Genomic DNA, 27,406 nt, shown 5'->3' on the forward strand with positions numbered 1-27,406 from the left:
TATATATTCAACCACTAAAATGTATTGGTTGCACTTCACAGATGCCTCACATAACACCCTCACCATCTTGATCTCTTCACCTCAACTTCTACTGCCTTAAATCACACACCATCCCTTGTTCATCTGGGCAACAGCTTCCCAGACATCTCATCACGGCCTGTTTCTCTAGGATGTTCGACGAGCCTTGGTCCAAATAACTGAATCAAAGGATGAATACACACACATGATCACTCACCTCAATACTGAAGATCTTACCTAGTCCTCCACTGACCTTCTAAACAGTAATTCCAGCTCTTATTTAGGAGTACTTCCTTTGCGCCAGCTACTCTGCTCCATGTTTCAATAAAATAATTGTAGAATTTATCTGCTTTATTTCTCTAAACTATTACACAAGAGGAACTGATATTTCTCTTTTATAAATGAAAACCCCCTGAAGTAGTATAATCCCTTTGCTTCCAATCACATAGTTGCGAAGTAGTGGAGCTCAAACTCAAATACAGTTCATTCTGACCTTGAATCCTCTGGGCCTAACCACTGAACAAAACCATCTGCAATTCGTGAGAAACTTGCTGGTGTGACACATGAGGCTCTTTAGGATGCAGTCGCAACCATCTTCATGCTCATTTCTACTTCTGACATTCTGGGACTCAGCCCCCTCTGGATTCCTGTGGCTGTTTCTCACATGCTTTGCCCTCTCAACAACTGAGTAAACCACTCGCCCAGTATGGAGCTCAGCCTGACACAGGTTTTCAAGCTATTTTAGTTCCCTGCTGCATTGCTTCTGTATGAAGCCTGATTCTGCTACCTGTAATTCCTTTCCCCTTTTCTATGCTTAGCAGGTTTTGAAGCATTTTCCAAACATTGTTTCGAATATTTTTCTCCTGTCATGTCAAGCTGTGGGAAGAGGTAGAGCTCTGGTTCTGTAACATGCCCAGTCCCTCCATGTGGTCTTCATCTTCTCATAGTATAAAGAATCTATTTAAAAGTCTATCTGCTATTATTCATCTGCTATTAACTCAGGGGGCTGGAGAATGTTGAATTCATCTTTTGTCTATAGCTCCTTACATACCAAATAAGTCCTCAGATGCTAGTTGTTAAATGGATAGTGTATGAAAGTGTATTACATAAGCATTTTTCATAAGTACTCTCACTTTGAAATTCTCTCTCCTGCAGTCTAATTTTAGTCTTTCCTATTATCCTACATAACTGAAAATGGAATGAAGAAAATGCTAAGAATCACTAAAGACACTGAACGCCAGTGTTGAGCTATGCTGATCAATATAGCAACCACAAGAAACATGGTGCCATTTAGCACTTAAAATATGACTGAAGTGACCTGGATGCTATAAATTCAAACTGCACACAGCTTTTCATGGACTCAATGTTTAAAGAGACATAAAATATTCCATCAATAATTTTATATGTATAACATAATGAAGTATTTTTGATGTATTGAGTTATAAGAAATATACTTTCAAACTTGATTTTCTTCACTTATATTTGCTTTTCCAATGTGACATTTGGAAAATTTTTGAAATATACATGTGGCCTGCATTATATTTCAATTTGACAGTTTAGTGTTTCTAATTTAATGAGTATAATTAATGTGTTTTATGTGGTAAAATATCAACCAAAGAACCAGAAAACTTGTTTTTCTTTCTTTTCTCCAAAGTCACATGGCTAAAACAAGAAGAAAGGAAGGGAGGGAGGGGAAGAGGAAGGAAGAAAGAATGGAAGGGGAAAGGAAGCTTGTTGTTTACATTTTAATAGCACACAGTTCATCCAGTCCACAGAGCTTCCATGACTACACATTTGGGAGATAAAAATTCAATTTCCCCTTAACACAACTATTATTCTCTGTTATGTAAGCAACAATTAAACTGACAATTAAACATGAAAAAGGTGTTGTGTCTCAACTTCGCTACAGGTGGTGAAACTATTCAATGAAATTAGCACACTAGAATTTTTTTATGAAGAAATTATCCAACAGAACTCACAGTGGGAAGGGACCTTATATCTTATGAATCTTGTAATCTTCCTCATGCTTATTGGAGGCCACCCAAAACTCTTAGCAGGGAAGAAAAAGAAAAAAGCAAACAAGATAAAGCAAAGGCCCCAAACAGAGAAAAGGGAGGTAAGTGCGGAGAGACATAATGGAAAAATGAAAAAGTTCAGAGTGCATGTGCTCAGTTTATAATTGAAATGTATTTTTATTGAGAGAGAGAGAGAGACATTCCCACTTCCTTTGGTCCTATGATTCCCAGAGATATAATCTAATTTTTAGCCAATTATTGCATTTTATTCTGATAATTTCAACAAATCGGTGAAATCAAGCTTCAGGAATTATTATCTGCTAAGTTTAATAATCCAATTGTAATAGTATCAGAGGTTTTATTGTGCTACTTAGTAAAGATTTCCTACAAAACTTACTATAGTTATAGTAATGTATGATGTGAAAAATATTGCTCAGAAAATTCAGAAATTTAAACTTTCACCAACCTGACTTTTCTCCCTCAACTCAAAATCAGATCATTGAAATGATCAGTCCTACTCAATCCTCAAATTTTGTTGCAAAATGAATTATTTCAGGTTTATGTGTTAAGGCAAAATGTGGCCAATGCGTTACTGTAATTCAAAGTCACAGTATTCACACCCATTTACAATGTAATTGAAGAATTATCTAATATTTGCTTCATGTTATAGAGTTGCTTATAAATAATAACCTTCTGAAATCACTTTTGCAGAATCAAAGGATGAAAATATTTTCTTACCATTCCTCAGCTGTTCAACCTCACAGAAGTGTGTTCCACTAGGAGTATGAATAAATGCATGGACATGTTTGACTCCATTCTGAAAATTAGGATAAACTGGTGTTCAATTAAATTTCAGCATATGCCATAGACCCAATGTCTTTAATTAAACTTGGAACATAAATCAGGGAGATAACCTTTTCGAAACGCTTCCAGGGAACTTCCTCCACGTAGACATGAGCTCGGAGGACGTGATTAAAAGAAGAAAGGAAATGCTCACAGATATTCATAGCAAAGGCTTCTACGCTTTTGATCTGTAAAAGAAACAAACTGCCAGCAGACAGAAACATTTGCTGCATCTAAAAATAATCTTTATCCAAGGAGCTCACTTACTTTCTTGATCAATTCCTTTTTAGGAGAGAAGCACAAAATTGGAAAGAATCTCAAGAGATGCATTGGTCCTTACTCGACTTTTTCACTAGAGCTCCCAAGTGTGGTTAATAGATCACCATTGCCAGGACAGATTCTTTCTCTCTCTCTCTCTCTCTCTCTCTCTCTCTGTGTGTGTGTGTGTGTGTTTTAAAAGATTTATTTATTTTTATTTGAAAGGTACATTTTACAGAGAGAAAAGGAGAGAAAGAGAGAGAGAATTTCAAACCCACTGTTGTACTCTCCAAGCAACTGCAATGCCTGGAGCTGAACTGATCCAAAATTGGGAGCCAGGTACTTCTTCTGGGTCTCCCTCTTAGGTACATTGGCAAAACAACATGAGCCATTATCTGCTGCTTTCCCAGACACATTAGCAGGAAGTTAGATCAGAAGTGGAGCAGCCAGGACACAAACTAGAGCACATATGGAAAGGACTACCTATGGAGGATTAGCCTGTTATACCACTGCGCCAGCCCTGACTTTCCTTGTTTTCTCCATGGCTGAGTAAAACATGACATAACGTTCAAATTCTTCTTCATTATGAACTCAATTTCACCTACGCAAGTCACAGTCCTTTCCATAACACTGTCAATCCCTTCTGGACATTTCACAGTGGGCCTCCGTGTACCCTGAGAAAAAACGGTATTGAAGGAACTCCCATAGTCCTTGCCTTGCCTATAGCCCTTCTATTGATCATCACCAGCTCTCTTCCTCTTAGGCAGTTCTGACTTCCACTTTACTCTTCATACTAACTCACAGGCAATATTTGGTCCTAGCACAGTTTATGACTTGATAGTGGCATTGCCAGTAATTAAGATCAACTGTGCAGGCATCCCCAATCTGGTTCAATTTTACACCTGTTATCCCAGAATAATTCCTTTTTAAAAGACTTACTTATTCCTTTGAAAGACAGAAATTACAGAGCAAGGAGCAGACAGGGAGATCTTTCATCTACTGGTTCATTATCCAGATGGCTGCAGTGCCCAAGTCTGGGCCAGGACTAAGCCAAGAGCCAGCAGTTTCATCTCTAGGTTTCCCACATGAGTATCAGGGGCCCAAAGACTTAAGCCAACTTCAATTGCTTCCCACCAAGCCATTAGCAGAGAGCTGGATCAGAAGTGGATTTGCAGGGACATGAACCAGTGCTCAAATGGGAAGCTAGCTTTGTAGGCAATAGTTTCACCCTCCATGCCACAGTACCAGCTACATCAGAATAATTACCAACAGCATCCTATTTCACTCTCCAAAATGACCTGTCTTCTATAAGAAAGTACATGATTGTTCCATCTTACTGAATGAATTTAAACTATTTTCAGCATCTAGATTCATTCCATCACTTGCCTTCAATTCCTCACACAACAATACGTGGAAGGACTGTGCTGCCTGGTCTCCTCTCTCCTAAGACAAGCCTATATTCAAACGACTCGTTTCAAAGAACAATTTTTTTCTCTTCACACTGTTTGCCAAGCTGCTCTGATCAGGGAGAGCAAAGCCTGAGTAGAGACAGGCTTTACAGAATTGTGTCGGTTCTTTTATTTGTTATACTATGGATGTATGTAAGACCATAACAAAAGCAGCTGTTTCAGTGTACATTTCTTGTGTTTTTATACTTCTTGGTAAAATAAAAAAGTTATAAATTACCCAGAGGCCTGCGGTGAACCAAAACATCTTCACTCACACCCCAAAGCAACTGGATGTGAAATTGCTAAAATATCAGTTTCTATCCAATCGCAGTCTCTCTTGAAAAACACAATTAATTAACACACATGAAGAGTAAGTGGTAGTTAAGTGGGAAAACTTAGAAGATATTAAAATTTGCACAGATTTTGATAGCTTTTTAATGTGTTTTATAATCAAGCTTTTCTTCTGCAGTAATACCAGAAAGAGTAAGGGCATTTTCTTCTGTAAATGCATCTAACTCTACAAGCCAAAATAAGTTACAGGGGAGAATAAAATGCCTGAGGAAAAATGTGTTAGATTCTGAAATCAGGGGCATCAGTAGTCTGTAAGCCTAAAAACGGGTACTATGCTAATGTGTCACATAAGATCCTCTGCCTAAAAGATTATAGCTGTAAGGGCTCAGTCCAAGCATAGAATGCTAATTACTAGAGGCTTGGAGATGAGAGAAATAATGGTAGTTTGGATTTTTAAAAATAGAGGTATCCCATTAATTGTGAAAAATAGATGAATATGAGCTGTTAATAAAAGAGGTGGGTGAAGGGTATATGGAGACTTTTGTTAGTGTTTTTTAATTTTTGCCTTGTAAATTAAAACTGCCATGTAATAAATATTTTAAAAGATAAAAAGAAAAGATTGCAAAGAAGGTCAAGAAGTGAAAACAAAAGTGGAAGAAATATTTCTTAAAAAAAAAAAAAAACTCGTGTGGTTGTATAGCAAGCCAATCCTCTGCCTGTGGTGCTGGTATCTCATGTAGGCTCCTGTTTAAGTCTCTGCTACACCATTTTGGATCCAGCTCCCTGCTTATGACCTGGGAAATGAGTGGAGAATGACTCAAGTTCTTAGGACCTTGCACTACATGGGAGACCCAGAAGAAGCTTTTGGCTCCTAGCTTCGGATTGGCCCAATTTTAACCATAGCAGCCATTTAGGAGTGAACCAGCAGACAGAAGATTCTTCTCACTCTGCCTCTCCTCTCTCTAATGCTTTCAAGTAAAACCAATAAATCTTAACAACTAAGGGAGGAAATTGTAGAGAGGGCAAGCTTTTCAGCAAGTCTGGGGTTTTAGTAAAAAGAAAATGTTTAAGTGATTTAAATGTTAAATACACTAAAGGACAAGAGAATATGAAGGCTTACATCCCAAATCCATATGGGTATCCAGAAAACTCTATACCAAGATAGACAGGGTCCAAGGAGACCAACACATACCCCTTTGAACTTGGCCAAGACATGAACGGTGTTCTTCATAGTGTCTGTAGGGATGATGTCTGAATTGTCTCCATACATATAATCTTTTTTTGAACTTAGAGTAAGCTGCACTGAAGTTGCCACCTCTTTGATACTGTGATATTTTCCATCGCGTCGAATATGGAGTACTTTTACCATATCCTTTCCATAGCCCGTGCGGACAAACTCCACCTCCTCATTCTGCAATGACACCACAATTATCTTTTAGAAGAAGATTAAATGAAAGCAAAATGTCAACTGCTGAAGTTTTAGCTTACTATGTCATTACAAAAGGTGAGAATCAGAGTATTTATAAATCAATCCCCCATTCCACCTTTGAGGAAATGTGGGAGCTTGTTTAGCAACAAAGCAAACCCCAAAGAGCAAGTGAAAATGGGTCCAAATGCTGTGATAGGCTGAGACCTGTGTGATAATTATAACAAATAATAAAACCTCTTGAGTCAAAGCTGAACCACTTTTCTGTAGTTTAAATTTTTTAATTTATTTTTACAATATTATTTATATGATTGGGGTACAAAGGATCAAGGGCTACAGGAAAGTGGGTAAGACCATTGTTTCCACACTAATATCATAATTTTTCCCCAGTATCTGGGGTTAGGGGAGAATCGAAGGGAGAAGTCCCACCCAGCCTCCCACTTATCTCAGATCCGCAATGTGCATCATGCTCTGAGGGTCCTGCTCAAGCAGTTTTGATAGTTCAACAGTTGTAAATTGCTGCCAATCTCGCCATTCCAATCATGATGAAATCTCTTCAGAATCCACTGGCTGACATAATCTCTTCAAGGTTGGGGTTCTGAGATCAGCAGTTCAGATAGAGGGATCTCCAAATACACTTCGTCTGAGGTGATCCCACCTGATTCTTGTGTGTGCTTACCAGTACAGGGTCCGGCACCGTCCATCATCCCAGTCAGCTTATGCACATGCTGGTCATTGTAACTGCTGAGTCAGTTCTGTTTCCAACCCTGTCTTCCACACAAACCAATGGGTGTTGTAATCCAGCTCGATCCTACCCACTTCATACTCGGTCTTCATGCAAGCCAGTGGGAGCTGCAGCCTAGTTGGGGCTACTCCCCATAAACCCCATAAACCAGGCCTGCCTCTACCCTGGTTCCCATGCATGCCAGTATGTACTGCAGACTTGTTCAGTCTGTACCACATCCCATTTAGCTCACATAGATATGTCAGTGGGCATTGAATCCTAGTTAAACCAAACCAACCCTATTATCCAGCCCACACATATACTGGAGGGTGCCTTTCTGTCTTGCCACCCCTGCCCCTGTCCTTGTCTTAGTGCTCTCCAGTGGGAGTGGTAACCCAAGAGGGTGATTCCCAGTATTTCCCTACTAGGCCACTCCCACTCCTGGATTATGCACTGTCCAGGTGGTTCTGTGGTTTAACTTGACAGATTTCGCCCCCTAGTGCCAGCTTCTGCCAGCTGATGCTGTGGCAAACCCCAACCAACCCTCACCCACTCTAATTTTTGCTTGCACCACTCAGAACAATCAGGCTTTTCCCTGATCTAGCTCACATGAGGCCCACAGGTATTGTAGCCCTGGCTGGACTGGTCTGCCTCCATCCCAACTCATGCTCTCCAGTGAGAACAGCTGTCCAGCAGGGGAGCCCACATTCCCCCTGTGGTTTTGCCACCCCCCTTCCTGGTTCTCACATATGCTATTTGGGCACTGCGGCCACATCTGGTACGGCTCACCTCACCTCGGCAATCCATAATATGTTTGTGTTGCAACTGAACCTAGCCCGACCCACACTCTATTCTGGTGCTCAGTTTCGCTAGTAGGTGATGTGAACTGGTTCATCCTGGTCTGCCCCAGACTTATGCCAAATGTATGCCAGTGGGTATCTTTCTCTGGTCTGGCCTGGATTGCTCCTTATCATGGTTCTTGTGCTCACTTGCAGGGACTGTGTCCTGACAGAGGAGTTTCCCAAACTCCTCCATCAGAACCTCTCCAATTTCCAGATCTTGTGTGTACTTGTGGGTTCATAGGCCAACCATCCTTGCTGGCCTTCAATCCATCTTATTGTTGGATGTTTCAGCCCAGGCAAGGCTTGTCCATACCCAGACACTGCTCACACATGGCTCAGTAGGGGCAGAGACCTAGCCTAGTCTATCCTACATCTGCCCAGGTTATGTAGAGCACCAGATGGTGCTGGCATCTAGCCTGGTAAGGTGCGCCAAGCCCCAGTCCACACTTGTGCCAAGGGAAATTGTAGCCATATCCAGAGCAGAACACAGCCCTGACTCTGGACCCTGCACTCTCCCGTAGGAACCCCAACCCAGCAAAGGTGTTCTAGCACAGCTGCCCAACCGAGTCTATTCCCATACCTAGATTATGAGCATGCCAGTAGTTGCTCTGACCCAGTTGGTTTAGCCCCTTACCTGTCTCAGCCTTTGCCTTTGATGCTGTGACCGAGTATCCCAGGCTCATAAAGACCAGTTGGTATAAGAGCCTAGCTCCACATGACCTGTGTTCCAGCCTGATTTCTGTTCTTCCTCGTGAGTTGAGGTTTGCTTGGCCCTGCCTAGTTACTCCCGGTTGCAGCCTGGCGCACCCCACAACATATTTTAGGATGCACTTTTGGGTGCTGCTGCCTTGATCTGCCCAGACTGTTGTCAGTTCCTTTACCCGTGAGTGATGGCAGGTTCCATGTTCACACCTAGCTCAGCCCATCACCACCACAGCTCATGAGCTAACCTGTGGGACTTGTATTTCCACTGGATTGGGCTCACACTTGCCCCAGAGAATCTAGCCCCTGGACCTGGTTCTCTTGCATGCTGGTTAGTGTCTTAACCCTGCCAAGTATGACCAGTCCTTTATTCCACCACCCAGTCAGGTACTAGTACCTAGCTCTGCCAGACAGGCCCCCAACCCATAGCTTTGGTGTAGACTGGTGATGCTCTATGCTAACAGCCCATCTCAGGATTCCCATGTGGGCTGATGAATCAGTCTAACCCAAATAGATCTATGGACTCTCCCCTCCAAACCACTATGTCTCAGCCACCACGCTTGCCAGAAAGTTCTGGGACCCTTGCTGGAAATCACCCAGAATTCATCCCTCACCTGCACTCACACTGGTCTTTTCTATGATGTCCCTAGGCAGCAATTACATATCCTAAAAATTCCAAAGCTCAGCCATAGGTAGTCAGCAGGCAGAGCCTAGCACCACATGGTGAGCTGGCCACTCAAAGCCTAGGACTTGGTCAACTGCCTTTCAGCAGTGTCTTTGGCTTGAGCCTTCAACATTGGGTCTGGCCTGGCTGGGGCACCCCCCACAGCCACCACATTGCAGGGAGCTACTTTCACCACAACTCCAGGGCCCAAGCCTGATCTATTTTTATGTAAACCTTGCTAATCTAATCCTTGTAACATCTCTGTGGAGCTCATCATGCCACTGTACAAACAGAGATTGAGTTCCAAAGCCATGAAGTGGCGTTCCCTAGTTCACACAGCTAGGATTTACTCTCACATTGGTTGCCTCCTCATTGTAGAGTCCTTGTGATATAAACTGCCTTTCTTCTAGAACATCTTGAGTAGGTGGGTGGGAAGTAATGATATACCATTTGGACAGAGAATGGCATTCTGGAGAGAAAGCTCTGAGACTAACAGAAACCATTTGAACACTGCCTTTTCCACCCGCTGCCAGGAAGAAGAACCATTGATGACAGAGTCCAGATTACCTTCATGCATGCAGAGCTGTGGCCATCTGACTGCAGGCAGAGCTGTGCCATTAGCACAGGGACACTTCATAAAAGCTGGGGCTTGACTCATTAGTACCCTTGTCTGACACTGGAATTTAGCAAACAGGTGTAGAAGCCTCAAGGTGTAAAAGCCACTAGATGGGTCCCTGGGCTTGACTGCTGTTTGAAAGAAGAGGCAGGAGGCAGCACAGCGACAGAAGAACTGATTTGATTTAGAATGTAAATTGAATATGAAAATGCTAAAGAAAGAAGGTGACAAGCATAAAAGTAAATATAAAACAACATATAGTGAGAGTCTGGGTAGGGAGCCGGAGAAGGAAATTTACCTGCAGACAGCTCTCAGGATGGGCACTAAACACTCAAGTGTGTAAAAAGTCACCAAATCCTCTGAAAATTAAAATGCCAGCCCAAATCAGAAACAACTGCTGTGATCTTAAAGTGGGAGATGGGAGGTTACTTCAAATCTTAGGGCTGGAGCTGGGTAGAGCAGATGTTTTCTGTCATTTAACACTTCCTGGGGACTTGAGGTGTCTGAATTAGGTTCTTTCTGCTTGGGAGGTGAAACCTCTGAGACCAACTTGGGAGACTCATCTTGAAGAAAACGGTCAAGAAAGAAATCAGAAGATCAGACCGAAGGCAATCCTAATTAGAACTGTAACACTCATGGGAAGCAGAGCCTGCAGTGTAGCTGCAACAGCTGTGGAGTGAGACCCAGTCCAGCTTCAGTTTCTCCATTAGTCTAAGTGGCAATAACACCTCTACTGCATAGGACTGTTTACATATATATGTGGCCTGGGTTGGTTTCAGTTAGTCAAAGATGCAGCAACGTCAATGCCAGCAATAGTAACCAGGATCAGTGTGGTGTTGGAAGGCACAGCAACAGAGGGCTATAAAAAAAGGGTCCTAATTTTAGGACAGAGAACCCTGCTGGTGGGAGAAAGAGAAAGATAACAGCACATCAGAATCCACAGAGAGGGAGAGGGAAAGAGGCTGGGATCCAGGACCAAATGTCTCTGAAAGCATCCATTATCCCCAGCACACTGTCAGGCTCAACAAATATGACTGCTCAGTCCCAGTCTATGCCACTCAGTGTCCCAGCTGCAGCAGTTCAGTCTGAGAAAGCGGATGACACCTCGTGCTGCGAAGAAAGCTTAGACAATAACCATCCTTCCTGTCCTCTGCCTGCCTCTTTTCAAACTCTGCTTCAGCCATTCTGAGCTAAGCCAAGGCTCCAGACGCTATCTGCCTGAAGGCCTTTGACTTCCTTATTTCTTCTATTCCAAACACTTTCCCCCTGGTTTCCCAACCACCAACCTTTTTCCTAGCATAACTTCTCACCCTCTTTCAGATTCCACAACCTCACTTCCCCAGAAAATATCAATAGGGATCCCTTTCCCCTACTCTCAAAATGCTTGAGACAGAATCATTATCAAATTGCATTGCAATCACCTCTTTATGTGGCTGACTCCCTCAAAAACAAACTATGAAACGAGGGCCAGGTTCTATCTCGGTCACCATGGCAACGCCAGCACTCAACACAGTGCCTGGAACATAAATAGGTACTTAATAGATGTCTCATGAATGAATGGATGGTACCACTGTCACCCCACTGCCTGTATGATGCTGACATGAAATAGTTCATGAAAACACACAAAAGATTGCAATACAGGAAGAGCCACTTCAGCTCCGCTCCCAGTCAGGAAGTTCCTCTTCCTGAAAAGATGGGGGAAGGGGGCTGAGGCTTGGAGATTGCAGACATAGCTGCCTGGAACAATGGCCCAGGAAGTGCAGAAGTGAGTGTGGAGAACTGGGAGAAGGCAGCACAAAATATTCGCATTGCACAACAATGCAAGCCAGAGACATACTGTGGATGGTGGCAGGTAGTGGAGCGGTCAGCACTCCTTAGCAAGGCCACCATGGTGGTAAGCAGAGCGTGGCATTCAGCAGAGCTTGAATAATCCCATTTACTGAGCATTGAATTAGAGCAAAAAATCCTCACCATCTGTGCCTGCAGCCATACAGACCCTGTCCGACACGGGACACTCAAACAGCTCTTGGGAGGACCTGAGAAGAGATGCTGGCCCAGCCTGGAGTCCAGACTGTCCTCCACTTGTTTTACATTCAGAGAATTAAGAATGCCACTATCTGTAACACAAGCTGCAGAGATCCTTGTCTATGAATATGAAACGACAGACCGCTGAGAGGGGCAGGAAAATTTATGTTGTAGGGTTAGGCAGCCCAGGTGGAGTCCTGGTCTGCTGTCCATCTTCCCTGAATGCACACGAGTTTCTCCGTATGTGAGATGGGAGTAATGATAGCATCCATCTCTCAGGATTGATGTGGGAAGATTATAAGAGAGAAATCTTTTTATTAAAAAAAGATGCTGAAGAAGTGGTAAGCACTCAGCAAATATTAGCTACACTTATCACTGATACTTAACTGTGTGACAATTTTTACATCAAAAGAGTATGCCTACTGTGACATGCACACCTAGTGTGTCCTCCAGAACTGGAATGATACCAACAAGGGGATGCTGTTGACAGGAAGCCTGCTTCTGTCTACCAATCTCAAGTCCACTGACCTAACTGAAGATAGGATCACTGATTCCAACAGCCTTGACTGTCCTAACTGAAGACAGGATGACTGATTCCAACAGCCTTGACTGTCCTTCCTCAGGTTGGTCCTGTGAAAAAAAACAGTTACCCAAGGACATTCAGTTTCCCAAAGTAAGACTCTGGACAAAGTATTTTAGGAATAAAACTAAATCTTTACCTGGCTCTATCCAAAAAGGAAAAGTCTTTTCTTAAACCATAAAGAGTTGCAGAATCACTACCTGTGTCTGCAAATAATGGTGAAGACAGCTCAAGAAGTAAGATGTAAGTTTCAGTTCTATAATGAGATAAAGCACATGTTCTTTATCAACATGTCCAAGGCCATATTGAAAGTGACTGGACTGTCATTGCAATCTAAGAGGTTTAGCCTAGGTCTGTTAACCTCAGAAGGCCCTGTGAATGGATTTGAGATGGGATTGTGGACTTCACACACTTGTAGCTAAAGTTTCATGCATTTGGGCAGAGGAGCAGAGGGTGGGTGTTTCCAGGGAGAAGAATAATCATTACTTTTTATTAGATTTCAAGGGAGCTGGATCATGACTCACCAAAGTTTAAAAGCCATTGTTCTGTATACCTGGAGTCTAAATTTTTAGGGTCTCTTTAGCCATATTTGCTGTCATGGTCTAACAAATAGCTATAAGATAGCAGAAGGGATGCCATTTAGCCATTGTTCATGTGCAGACACTTAAAGGCAACAGACCATCATTTCAAAGGTTAAGACGCCATCACCAACCAGCTACACGGCACTATGCAAGCTACTTAAACTTTTTGCTCCTTCCCTTTCTGATCTGAAAAATAGGATAATCATAACAATGTTTTATTATTTTCTCGTCATGTGGTTGAAGGCAAGTACTTTGGTGATGACTAGCACATTTTATCAGAAAATGTTCATTATCTGGCCTGCCAGCTTGACCAAACATAGCAGCTTGAACATTTTGATGTCGATTCCATCAATCTTGTTTCTGTTTTTGATTAGGAAAATTGTATATGCCATGCAAATATGGATTGCTTTGTGCTGCACGTATGATACTGATTTTAAAAAGCTATGACATTCTGGGCCTGGCGCGGTGGCGCAGTGGTTAAGGTCCTCGCCTTGCACGCCTGGGATCCCATATGGGCGCCGGTTCTAATCCTGGCAGCCCCTCTTCCCATTCAGCTCCCTGCTTGTGGCCTGGGAAAGCAGTCGAGGACAGCCCAAAGCTTTGGGACCCTGCACCCATGTGGGAGACCCAGAAGAGGCTCCTGGCTTCGGATCGGCATAGCATCGACCGTTGCGCTCACTTGGGGAGTGAAACATCGGATGGAAGATCTTCCTCTCTGTCTCTCCTCTCTGTATATCTGCCTTTCCAATAAAAATAAAATAAATCTTTAAAAAAAAATAAGCTATGACATTCTTAAATTTTGTGAAATTTATTTTACTCATTTGAAGGGCAGAGAGATACCAAGAGACAGAAACACACAAAGAGAGAGAGAGAAAGAGAGAGAGAGAGAGAAACACAGAGAGATGAGGGGCAGAGAATAAGACAGAGTGATCCCCCATTCACTGGCTCCCTTTCTAAAAAGCTCCAGCACTGTGGTCCAGGCCAGGCTGAAGACAGCAGCCAGGAACTCATTCAGATCTCCCACTTGGGTAGCAGGGACACAACCATTTGAACCATCACTGCTATTTCTTAGACTGCATCAGCAGTAGCAGAATCGGGGCTCAAACCCATATACTCTAATGTGGGATGCAGCCATCTCAAGCACTATTTTATGCCAAATACTCCTCCTGTTTTAAATGACTTGTAGATGGCCAAACACATTGAAGAGAAATCTTTATACAAGCGAATACTTTCTCCATTCATATGCTATACAGCTTTTACCCATTTATCCACAGTTCCTTTTAATAATTATATTTACGTATTCATGCTTACACATGCCAGATATTAAATTAATTTCCCTACTTTATATACAAACTCCAAGGCAGAAATAAGTGCATTTCAATCTGTCTCCAACCAGGATTTGACATCTAGTTGCTGTGATTTTAACCACCAAGGAATACTCTGCTTAGAATGCCTTTTCTCCATATAGCACAGCTCTCTCCACATTGTGTTTTCTCTTTAAAGCATTTCCGAATGCTCCCCAGGGGAAATAATGTCTCTTGCCTTGAAACATCCAAAGAAGTAATAGCTAATCCAAAGGTGTTAGTTATTTAGGTTGTTGTCTTCCTTTATTATTCTTGGTTGTATAAGTGTCTTGATATTCCTAGTAGTGATATCTTGGGGGTGGGAGCAAGTAATTTTTATCTTCCCATAGCACTGACAATGCTTTGTAAATTCTCATAAATTATTTGTTCAAGGATCAGGTTCCTTCATTTTGCAGATTATTTCAGAAAATGAAGGTCATTCTAATTGTAGTACAAAAACATTGCTTCAGCTTTAATTTACCCTACCAATTCATCTTCACATTCACATCTTTAAATTACAGGATGAGTTGAAGGGGTAGAGGGAGCCCTCACCTGCACCATTCTATATTTATGAGAGAGAAGAAACAAGATTTGTTTGAGCATTTATGTGCTCAAAATTATTCTCAGAAAATGAAAAGTTCCCATGAAAAAGAGAACTGCCCATGAGCTTTTATATCATTAAATATTATAAGTAAAGTATGAAAATTATGGCACATTTCCAATACTTAAATCTCTAGCAGTTATTTTTTTTTAACATAGAATTGTTATTTTAGTGGCTTGTTTGGATATGGCTCTGTAGTTTTGATCTCAGTTTCCCAAACTGCAACCACTGAATTTCTCTGCTGAGCTGGCAAGAATTTATTGTTTATAATTTTAGATTTTGCTAATATCAAAACATGAATATTGATTTAGTATATGTGTGTATACACCAAATGTGTATTTATATACACAGATTTCAATTAGAAACTGTTGGAAAACTATCAAAGATGATACTTCTATAAATTTAAAATATTCAAAAAATTCATTTGTTCAAAATTTCTATTTGAAACACAGAGTTTACAAAGAAGAGAGTCAGAGAGAGAAGTATTTTGTTCACTGTTTCATTCCCCAAATATCCACAATAGCTGGAGCTGAGCTAATCTGAAGCTAGAAGGTAGGAGCTTTTTCTCATTAGATGCAGGAGACCAAGGCCTTGGGCCATCCCCAGCTGCTTTCCCAGGCTATAAGCAGGAAGCTGGAGTAGAAATGGAGCAGCCAGGACACAAACTGGTGCTCAAGATAAAATACCAGTGCTACAGGTAGAGATTTAGTCTATTATGCCATGGCATAGGCCCCAAATTTCAATTTTTTAAATGACTAGAAATTTTCTCTTAAATATTAGAAGAGTTTTTATAAGAATCATCTCTACCCTCCAAAACAGATCAACAGAAAAATGCTAAGTATCCAGGGCTCATTCCACCTGAATAAATACCTATTCAGTTGCAGAATTATGTGCCAGAAGAAAGAGTTAGGCATGCAGGCAGCCCATTCTTCTATCTTTGGAATGTGCTGGAGACAGTCTTCAAATTCTGTGCCCAGGTTTCTCCTTGCCTGGTTATTGGTCTTGGAGCGAGAGGGAAGCATCTGATGTAGCAGTTAAAGCTGCATGTGGGATGCTAACATCTGCTAGCAGAGTGCTTGGAATGTCGCAGGCATTTGAGGCTAAACCAGCAAATGATCTCTCTCTCTCTCCCTCTCTCTCTTTCTCCTTTCTCTTGCCCTTCAAATAAATAAAAGGAACAAATCCAATTTTTAAAAAGAATTTAGACAAAAACACTGAATTAGCATGAGAAAGTAAGCACTCAGATGAACAATATTAACATCACTTTGGTTGATCTTAATCATGCACAATAATTATACCAAAAAAGATTATTAATAATTTTAATAGCAACTGGTAGTTTTTGGCTGCCTAGCATTTATTAAATGTTAAATGGCAAGTTACCACTATCCAGTAGAAACTATCATGTTGTTTTAATCTGTTGAGTGGCTTATTGCTATCAGATAAGATATGCATGGTGTTATTTATGCATGGTCTTATATCTAAAAATTTGTCAAAAAGAGATCTCAACAACTGCACAAGTCATCTGCACCGTTATGGTAGACAGAGCGGTCACTGCTGCCCACTGGGACACCATTTACAGGTGCTCAGTTACTTTTATTCTTCTGCCAATCACCAAAAAGAGAAACACTAATTTTCTTGCTAGCCTCTCCACTCTACCTACACGTTTAGTGCAGGCACACCAGACCACAAGATGTTCTAAGATAGGGAACAGGAAACACTTAACAAAAAACTGATGGATGATGGATGGGGGTCAGCCATGTGGTGTCGGGTATATATCATGTTCTGGCAGCTCTACTTCCAATCCAGCTCTCTACTAATAGTGTGGGAAAAGCACTGAAAGATGATCCAAGTGCTTTGGGCCTTGCTATCCATGTGGGAGACCTAGAAAAAGCTCTTAGTTCCTGGCTTAAGCCTAGTCCAACCCTGGCTATGCAACCATCTCAAGGGAACCATAAGTTAAAAGATATTTCTGAGTGTGTGGTTTTGTGCATGTATATGTGTGTGTGACCCCTCTCTGTAATTCTAATTTTCAAATAAATAAATCTGTGTTTCAAAAAGGGAGAGAATTGACAGACTTCCAAACATAAGATTCAACAAAATTTTTATTGACATGCATATTTTTAAAAGTATCTACTTCTTGGGCCCGACACAGTGACGCAGTGGTTAAGGTCCTCGCCTTGCACGCCTGGGATCCCATATGGGCACCGGTTCTAATCCCCGCAGCCCCGCTTCCCTTCCAGCTCCCTGCCTGTGGCCCGGGAAAGCAGTCAAGGACAGCCCAAAGCTTTGGGACCCTGCACCCGCGTGGGAGACCCGGAAGAGGCTCCCGCCTTTGGATCGGTATAGCATCGGCCGTTGCGCTCACTTGGGGAGTGAATCATCGGACGGTGGATGTTCCTCTCTGTCTCTCCTCTCTGTATATCCGCCTTTCCAATAAAAAAATAAATAAATAAAAAGTATCTACTTCTTAATTGTATGAATCTTTGAAAATAAAAGTAACAGCAGCAGCCTAAACTGGGGAGTTTGATATGTGTCATGAAAGTCAAATACCTCCATAAATCCTGTATGAGAACACTGTGAAGTAGATATTGTTTTCCATATTTGGTGGGTTTTTTTTTATTATTTTTGACAATCTTGACATAATTAGGGTAAAAATGTTCAAGCACTACATGAAGATGGGTAAGACAATTAGTTCTGTATTGTTTCCTTAACATATCTGATGTAAAAGGAGATTTTAAGGGAGAAGTCCCACCCAGACTCCCACCCACCCCAGGTCCCAGATGTGGGGCATGCTCCGAGGGTCTTGCCCAAGTGGTTCTGACAATGCAACAGTTCTGAATTGCTGCCACTCTCACCACTCCAAGCACGATGTGGTTGTTGGAGATTCCACTGATCAACATAATCCATCATATAGTCTCCGTTTGCCCAGTATTTTCATTGCCAACATATAGCTGAGGTGGTTGATTGACTTGTTCTGTCCTCTGTCATTTGTTGGTTAGCGTTCTGAGTCTGAAAGCTGGAGTTGGGGGATCCCCAAAGAAACTTTGTCTGAGGTGTTCCCAGACCAGATTCTTGTATGTACTAGCAAGCACAGAGCCCAGTACAGTCCATCGCTGGTAGTTGATAAGCTGGTAGTTGCAGTTGCTGGGTTGGTTCTGTTTCCAGCCCCTGTCTTCCTCTGGAACCAATGGATGTTTGCAGTCCAGCCTGGTTCTGCCCAGCGCATACTCGGCCCTCACATAAACCAGTGGGAGCTGCAGCACAGCTGGAGAGACTCACAATAACCCCAACCAGGCCTGCCTTCTACCCTGGTTTGCCAGTATGTGTGCAGACTAGTCCAGTCTGTCCCACATCCCCTTCTGCTCTCATACATGTCAATGGGTATTAAAACCTTGTTCCATCTAACCAGCTCAACTATCCAGCCTTCACGGATGTTGTTGGTGTCTGTCTACCCACCCCTGCCCCTGTCCTAGTTTTCATGCCCTCCCATGAGGGGAGGCAACCCAAGAGGGAGGAACCCACTATTTCCCTCCCAGGCTACTCCCACTCCCAGATTATGCACTCTCCAGGTGGTTCTGTGGTTTAACTTGACAGAACTAGCCCCCAGTGCCAGCTTCTGCCAGCTGATGCTGTGGCTAAACCCAAACATCCCTCACCCACTCTAATTGTAGATTGCACCAGTAGGAAAAATCAGCCCAGCCTAGTTTTCCCTGATCTGGTCCACATGAGGCGCACAGGTGTCGTAGCCCTGCCTAGTCTGTTCTACCCCCATCCCAGTTCCCGTTCTCCAGTGGGAGTAGCTTTTCAGCTAGGGAACCACCCCTTATTCCCCTGCCAGTTCTGCCCCCTTCCTTCCTGGTTCTTGCATGTGCTAGTTGGGTGCTGTGGTCACATCTGGCTCAGGCAATCTCACCTTGGCATTCCGTGTTGTGCACTGATTTTGTTGCGACTGAACCTGGCTCGACCCACCCCTCTGTTCTGGCATTCAGATTTGCCAGTGGATGATGTGAACTGATTCAGGCTGGTCTGCCCCCGACCCATACCAAATGTATGCCAGGGGGACACTTTCCATGACCTCTTGCCTATTTCCTTCCATGTTTCTTGCGCTTACCTGCAGGGTCTGTGTCCTGCCAGAGGAGTCACCCAGGCTTCTCCATCAGAACCCCTCCAAGTGCCAGCTTTCGTGCATACCAGTGGGTCCATGTGTCAGCCCTACTCAGTTCACCTCCTGTCCTAGCAGAAACAGTGGCTTTTCCTAACTGGCCTTCAACCCATTCTGGTTCTTGCTGTAGGATGTTTCAGCCCAGCCACAGCTCGTCCATACCCACATATGGCTCACACATGGCTCAGTTGGGGTTGAAACCTATCCTAGTCCATCCCACATCTACCCTGGTCCTCCAGAAGACCAGAGGGTGTTGCAGTGTGGCCCTGCCTGGTGCATCTTGTCCCAGTGCACACTTGTGCCAAGGGAGACTACAACTGTATCCTGACCAGTACACAGCCCCCATTCCAGCCCACACGCCCCTTGGTGGGAACCTCAACCCAGCCATGGTTGTCCTCTTAGCCCCGCAACCAGGCCTGTTTCCAGTCATAGATTGCACACATACCAGTGGTTGCTCTGACTCAGCTTGGCACAGCCCCTCACCTGTCGCGACCCCTGCCTTAGACACTGTGGCTCAGCATCTGTGGCTCATGCAGACCAGTTGGTTCAAAAACCTGGCTGGGTATGTCCTATGCTCCAACCTGGCTTCCAATCTTACTTGTGGGCTAAGGTCTGCTCAGTACTGCCTGGTGCACCCGTTCCCTTGCCTTTTCGTACATTGACGAGCCATTGGTGCTACTTTGCCCAGCCTGTCCAACCCCCAGGTCCGGACCGCCTATTCACCAGTGGGAGCTATAACTCGCCAGGGGAGCTTCCCAAGTTTCTTCCCCTGATTCCCCCCCAGACCCAGTTCTCATACATGCCACTGGGCTTTAGGTCAGTGTGCGGCACAGTCCGGCCATCCCCTTGGTTTTGCATGAGCTGGTGAACAGTGCAGTCCGGCGACCCCACACCCCCTCAGGATGCACACTTGAGCGCCGCTGCCCCAACTAGTCCAGACTTCCATCAGTTCTCCAATCTATGGTCAATGGCAGGCTCCCTGGTTACACCTAGCTTAGTCCACCACAACTCCATCTCCTGAAGTAACCTGTGGAGCTAGAATTTCCATAGGTTTTGGCCCACACATCCCCCACAGAATCTTCCCCCGGGTATGGTTCTCTAGCGTGTTTGTTAATCTCATGGCCCTGCTTAATGTGACCAGTCTCTGCTGGGTCAGTTCTGTTTCTAGCCTTGTCATCCACTTGGACCAATGGGTATTGTAGTCCAGCTCGAGCCTACCCATTTCATACTCGGTCCTCACGTAAACCAGTGGGAGTTGCAGCGCAGCTGGAGCGTCTCCCCATAACCCCCACTAGGCCTTCTCCCTTCCCTAGTTCCCATGCATGTGAGTATGTACCACAGGGTTGTTCAATCTGTCCCTCCTCCCATTAAGCTCTGGTCGGGATTCCTAATTTGGCTGGTGTTTCAGTCTGGCTCAAATAGATCTTAGGGCGTTCCCCTCCAAACCTTCAGGTGTCAGTCCCACGCTTGCCCTAAAGTTTCATGTCCCTGTTCCTGGGAATCACCAGGAATTCATGTGTCACCTACACTAAAGCTGGCCTTATTCATGGGTGTCCCTAAGCAGCTATTTCATATCATAAAAACCCCAGAGCTCACCGCTGGGCGGCCAGCAAGCAGAGCCTGGCACCATTTGGTGCACTGGCCATCCAAAGCCAAGGACTCAGTCACTGCCTTGTGGCAGTGGCTTTGGCCTGAGTCCCCAGTTGGATTCTGCCTGGCAGGGGCACCTCCCACAGCTGCCACCTGTAGGGGTTTCAGATTGCCCTCAGCCCCAAGATCGGATTGGAATCCACCCCGACTTGTCCTGCCACCAGCTTTTGGCTGCAGGGCAGAGTTAGGACATTAATCCAGCTCCCAAGTTTCCCTCATGGTTATTCACCCTGAGGGATGGTTGCTCCTGGGCCTGGAGAAGTCAAGGACTCAGCCACACTTTGGCCTGCGTCCCCAGTCAGATTCCCTGTTTTCCATATTTGTCAGAAGAGTAAGACAGTAGGACCAGGTAATCTTAGAACTCAAATGATTACTAGGTGATAGAGGGAAACTGAAACTGAGAACCTTGTGCCTCCAGATAACATGATTTTTGCCACTATGTCACTTTCTGACAGTTTGATTGTGGGCCCCTCCACACATTAAAGAAAAAAAAAGAAGAAATAAAAGGAAGCACTTTAGAGAGTAGGCATTTAGCCTAGCAACTCAAAACCAACCTCCAGCATACGGGTACCTGGGCTTCATTGCCAGCTCAGGATGCAGGGCCCAGGAGCCTGCCATTGTAGACCTTGGGAGGTATCAGACCCTGGGAAGCAGCTCAAGTAATGGGCGACCTAAATTGAGTGTTGGCCCTGCCTCAGCTATCCTAGGCATTTGCAGGCTGAATTAGCAAATGAGAGCTCTTACTCTTCCAGATAAATTTTAAAAAAAAATGTGATTTTTTTTTTAAAGCATTCTAATCCCAGCAGAAGGAGGGGATTGGCCATAGTATCAGAAATATCCATTTGGGCCATCATGATGACACAGCAAGTTAATCCTCCTCCTGAGTACTACAAACTAATATGGGTGCCAGTTCAAGTCCCAGCTGCTCCACTTCTGATCCAGATCCCTGTTTATAACTTTGCAAAGCAGTGGAGGATGGCCCAAGCCCTTGGACCCTCACACTCTCTGGGGAAACCCAGAAGAAGCTCCTGGCTCTCAGCTTTGGATAAGCCCAGCTCTGGCTATTATGGCCTTTTGTGGCAGGCGCCAACAGATGGAATCTCTCTCTACCTTCCCCCATCTTTCAGTTTCTGTAACTCAGATTTTCAATAAGACAAATAAACCTTTTTTTTCAAACGCATTTGTATGTTATTTTATTCTCTGCAATCAACCTTTCTGTTCCTAACTATAATCCTGTGAATTACTAGAAAGATTTTCTATTTTAAAATAAACTAGCTCAGATACATTCATTGAGCTACCCAAAGTCATACAGTTGAGATGCACTGATAGTATGAGAAAGGGTCCTGCAAGATGAAAAAGAGAGTGCACTAGGCAGAACTTAAGGCACATGAACACAAGGATAGCCTTACCTAAACCAATCCATGCCCTAGTGTTAAACTCGCTGTTCCTTAATTAGTGGGAATTGTAAGCTCACGTGTGTTCTCTGTTGATGATGGGCATGTCTACGCCATGGAGCATGGAGACAGAGTGGTGGCCCTTTGGAGCCAGACAGGAGTTCAGCTTCATAACCTCTGACAACATAACTACTGACAACATAAGCAATGTGGGTTTCTTTGTGGTCAGTTAAAACTTACACAAGAATTATTTTTAGTCTATCAGCAAGTAAAAGGAAATAACTTTGTCATGGAAGAAATAGCAGCAAAATTAGAAAGAACAGCATTGGTGAGAATGAAAATTAGCGCAGCCACTGTGAAAAACAGTATGGAGATTTCCTTTAAAATCAGAAATAAAATTATCATATGCTTTAGTAGTCTGACTACTCAGTTTAGGTCCATATATCCAAAAGACATAAACTCACTGTATCAAAGAAAAACCTGGCCAACCATGTCTATGATAGCACAATTCACAACAGATAGAAGGGACATGCAATGTATGTGCATATAATGGAATACTATTCAGCTGTTTAAAAAAAATGAAACCCTGTCAGCTGACTCAAAATCAGTGGAAGTGGAGAGAGGCAAGATGGCAGCATAGGGTGCAGACATGTATGGGATGACAGAGAATCATCAGGGTGAAGCACAAGGAGAAGATTACAGTAAAAGATAGGGGTCAGACAGTTCACATGGGGGGTGCCTGGAGAACACCTGTATACAAGGAAGTGTACAAGGAAGGCAATGGTGGAGAGGTGTTGCAGTGAACAGAAAACCGGTGGCCGGCAAGCGACAATCCAGACTCTGGCAACAGCCAGGGATCTAGCAGCAGCCATGGTTTGGCTCTTTTGGCAACCAGGTTGGAGCTTGAGTTCCCACGGTGAGCTTGGGAGGCGAATGCAGATTGAGCCCTGTCAAGTCTGCTGAAGCGTTTGACCCAGGAACAAGCTGCGAATGAACAGCGGACTCCAGGGGGCACACCAGTGGCAGGACAGAACTCACAGCACAGAGATCAGGCGCCCTCTTGTGTGGTGGGACAGAGAGTGTAGAATTGAGGGGATGGCATGGAGTGGGCTCGTTTGTGGCTGATTGCATTGAGCTGATCCATGGGGAGGACAGCACTGGCTTCTGTTCCTGCAGGGTCTCTGTTGTCCCCGGATCTGAATGCCAGCAACCCCAATTCTCCAGCAATGCCCTGTCAGGTGCCATTTTGTGTAGTGAAGCAGAGCATGCGGATTTCAAGGGACTGCCTACAGTGGGCTCGTTTCTAGCTAATTGCACTGAGCTGAGCCCACAGAGAAGGCAGCGCCAGCCTTGCATCCTGCAGGTCTCTATGGTACCCAGATCTGATGGCCGACAGCCCCTGATTTATGTTAGTGAACCATCCGGTGCCATCTTACACAGATGCAGTGAACCATCCGGTGCCATCTTACACAGGTGCCATCTTACTCAGAGGTCAAGAGGAGCAGTGGTAAACTACACATGCGCTAAATCTAAAGAGCTGGGATGCTGTTTTCGCAGGACCAGGCACTGCCAGAATGAAGGGAGGACAGCTGAGCTACACAAGAGCTATAGAAAACAAAATCACTTCCAGCTTAGAGCACTGTACAGGCTCCTCAGCAAAAAAAAAAAAAAAAAAAATCAGTTGTGGCACTCTACAGACTCCACCCAAAACAACTCCAGGTGGCATTTAGACAAATATCATATGTTCTTTCTGATATAAGGCAGCCTTCATGTAAATTGCAAGATCAATAACCCTTTTCATACTGTTTGTGCTGCATCCCATGTGCTTTGATATTTTTTATTTCATTCTCATTTCTTCCAAATACTTTCTTTACTCTTGTTGAATTTGTCACTGGTTCATAGATCACACGGTGGCATCATGTTACCCAAGAGGCTTTTGAATGGTCTGTTCTTCACTCATATGTTGGTTATTTAGTGGCACTTTTTTTTTTTACTCTGTGATGCTGTATTTTTTTTCTTCTTTCTGTTTTTGTTTTAGCTTCATACCTGTTGTTGACCTTATTTCGTGGCTTCTCATTTAAGGCAATATATAGTGATGGAGTCATAGAGACTACCATATCCAGATATGAAGATACAAAGCAACATGCATTCCCACTTCCAAATCAAAGATGGATTCCCAATGAAACTGTAGGACATGTCTAGACAATGGGATGCTGGACTGTCTGACATTGTACCACCAATGTCAGAGCACACTTAAATAACAGACTGATGGAATTATAACTTCCTATGAAGGACTATAGTATTGTAACAATATGGGAAAAAAATGAGGTGTGGGGACTTAACGGGGGTTGGGGGGGCCCCGAACTCTACAGAATTGTACCATAAAATTCAAATTTAAAAATAAAAACTTTTTGGGCCCGGCGCGGTGGCGCAAGTGGTTAAAGGTCCTCGCCTAGCACGCCCGGGATCCCATATGGGCGCCGGTTCTAATCCCGGCAGCCCCGCTTCCCTTCCAGCTCCCTGCCTGTGGCCCGGGAAAGCAGTCGAGGACGGCCCAAAGCTTTGGGAACCTGCACCCGCGTGGGAGACCCGGAAGAGGCTCCTGGCTTCGGATCGGCATAGTATCGGCCCGTTGCGCTCACTTGGGGAGTGAATCATCGGACGGAAGATCTTCCTCTCTGTCTCTCCTCTCTGTATATCCGCCTTTCCAATAAAAAAAAATAATAAAAATAAATCTTTAAAAATAAAAACTTTTTAAAAATCAGTGAAAGTGGAGACCATTATGTTGAGTGAAATAAGCCAGACACAGAAAGATAAATAAATGTGGGACATAAATTTAAAAAAAAAAAGAAGCCCTCTTTCTGACTCTGATTGGTGATTCCCAGAGGCTAGGAAGGGTTGGTGGAACAAAAGCAAAAACAGACTAAAAATAATAATAATAATAATAATAATATATATATAGAGAGAGAGAGAAGGCTTGACATAGTTCACTAATTATGACAAACATTAATATGAGGTGTTAATAAGGAAAATGAGGCATTACTACCTCACATTTCTTGTTTTTTAAATTCACAACTAAAATTATAGGAATAAAACATAAAAAGTAAAAAGAATCAGAATTTAATGAGCATGAGTTATATGCCAAAATTGTGCATGTGAGGGGATCCTTCAAAAAGTTTGGGGAAAAAATGGAAACAAAAGATCAATTTTACTTTGCTGCCTCCTAAAATGAGATTCTTCCTCAGTTTCCTCACAATCACCACTTTCCATCTACTTTGTAATAACCTCTGAGAGCACTTTGTCAACGTGGCAGTCATGAGTTTCACCCTTAGAAAAGGAAACAGAAGCTCAGTGAGATTACACGGCTTGGGCAGGACCACATACATGACTGCTGAGCAGCAGGGCTGAGCGAGTAACTCAGATCTTCCAACTGCACCCAGCTTCCTCCCTGAGTTGCAAACATTGTAATGAATTTCTTCATCACGAGTTTTACTTCCTACACACTTGCTTTTAGTTACTTTTATGACTGGTTTTACTTCATTCCAAATTCCACATCATTCCAAAACAGAAGTCTCTGAAATCTTTTGTGCTGAACCCCTACATTCAGCTCTACTTATTTAGGTCCTTCTAGGTGGTGAGCCCCATGACATGTGCTGCAGACACAACTATAAACAAGGCAGACTCTTATAACTTCATCGTTTATATGCCAGAACCAACTCTCTCTGGAAATAATCACAGCGTAGACTAGGCTTCTCAAGCCATAGAGTCTTTGTTTCATCGACACTATCCTGCCATCACAGTATAGCAGCTGCACATAATACATGAAAGATTGGATGTGGCTGTGTTCCAACCAAATCTATTTGCAAAAACAAGCAATGAGTCAGTTTGACCCAGAGTTTTCTGACCCCAGCTCTCTGAAGGATGGCTCAAAAACCCAGCCAATTAACAAGAGGCACATAATGATAATTATTGTGATTAAAGAAATACCACGCATTCTGGGAATAAATATATTGCAAGTGTGTCTGAGCCAGATTGCAGATCAGAAATGGCTTCTGAGAAAATTGCCATTCTCAAGGCATCTTGGAGGATGAATACAAACTAACAAAATACAATTTTCTTGCCCTCCTATACTTCTACTTTTGTTTTCCTTTAAGCACATTTCTTGTGAATAATTCTTTATTCTAGAAATACTCGTGTCCTTTGTTTATCTCATCCCCTCTTGTAAAGTAATTCAAGTATTTTCTCCTTTCTCCCAACAGTACCTCAACTTTTACTTTACAACTTTCTGGAGTCTACTAGGTCTACCAATAGTCTTGTCAAAGTGTAAACAAGAACAAAGGTGAATCCCAATTAATTTATTGATATGTAAATTATACTTCAAAATGTAACTTACAATAACCAGCAGATTCACTCCCTAGAATCCTGAACTTTGCAGATGCCAACACAGACAAGGTCTGGAGAAATCCAACTTTATCTCAATTCTAAAACATTTTTTCAGATAAAGTTTCAAGGAAAATAAATTCAGAGCCAAAAGCCCGAAGTACATAGAATAACAAGGTGTTATGAGAAAGGGTTGCAAAAATAACAGCAAAGTCTGACCCTGCAAAGGACTTTATATATTTTAACTAAATGTGAAAATATAAAATAACATTTACAAATTTTGCAGAAATAAAAGATTGACCATGTAAGTAAGAAATAAGAAATTTTTAAAAAGTGAATTTGAATAAAGTCAATAAAACTTCTATAAATGCATTAATAAGTAGATTGACACAGATTAACCACAACCAAAAAAAGAATTAAGATACCCACAACTACAGTTTATCAATTTATAATCAGAATCAAAATTTTTAAATTTATTTTGTGAAAAATTATTTGAAAGTTACAGATTAAGTAATAAATTGATGTTGCCAAAAAGAGAAATAAGGACCTAGAAATATATCCAAATAAAAATTCAAGCATTAATGCAAACAAGGAACTAGATTACATGAAAGAGATACAAAATATGTTAGGAAGATATGATAATGTACAGCAAGATATGATAAAGTACTATTTGAAAAGCACAAAATAGATTTTCCAGAATTATTAGATAAATGAATACACACCTTCAGCCACAAAATAAGAAATATACTACCAAGTGAAGAAGTGCATTGGCTAAGTTATGATCAAGGCATTTGTTACTATTTTAAAGATAAATGAATTTTGAAAGAACCATCGTTTCTCTAC

General features: G+C 42.9%; 1 protein-coding gene across 1 annotated transcript in view; it reads right to left on the reverse strand.

Moving 5' to 3' along the window:
* Positions 1 to 27,406, reverse strand: part of LOC121160995 (uricase) — a 45,447-nt gene that overhangs the window by 15,846 nt on the left and 2,195 nt on the right. Inside the window, exons 2-4 of the mRNA XM_040987224.1 lie at positions 6,066 to 6,284; positions 2,948 to 3,064; positions 2,772 to 2,850 (exon numbers count right to left, since the gene is read on the reverse strand). Coding sequence (XP_040843158.1) covers positions 2,772 to 2,850; positions 2,948 to 3,064; positions 6,066 to 6,284 — 415 coding nt within the window. The remainder of the gene's footprint in view (positions 1 to 2,771; positions 2,851 to 2,947; positions 3,065 to 6,065; positions 6,285 to 27,406) is intronic.

Source organism: Ochotona curzoniae, unplaced genomic scaffold (assembly GCF_017591425.1).
Source record: "Ochotona curzoniae isolate NIBS_2020 unplaced genomic scaffold, NIBS_Ocur_1.0 contig_4612, whole genome shotgun sequence".
Lineage (NCBI taxonomy): Eukaryota > Metazoa > Chordata > Mammalia > Lagomorpha > Ochotonidae > Ochotona > Ochotona curzoniae.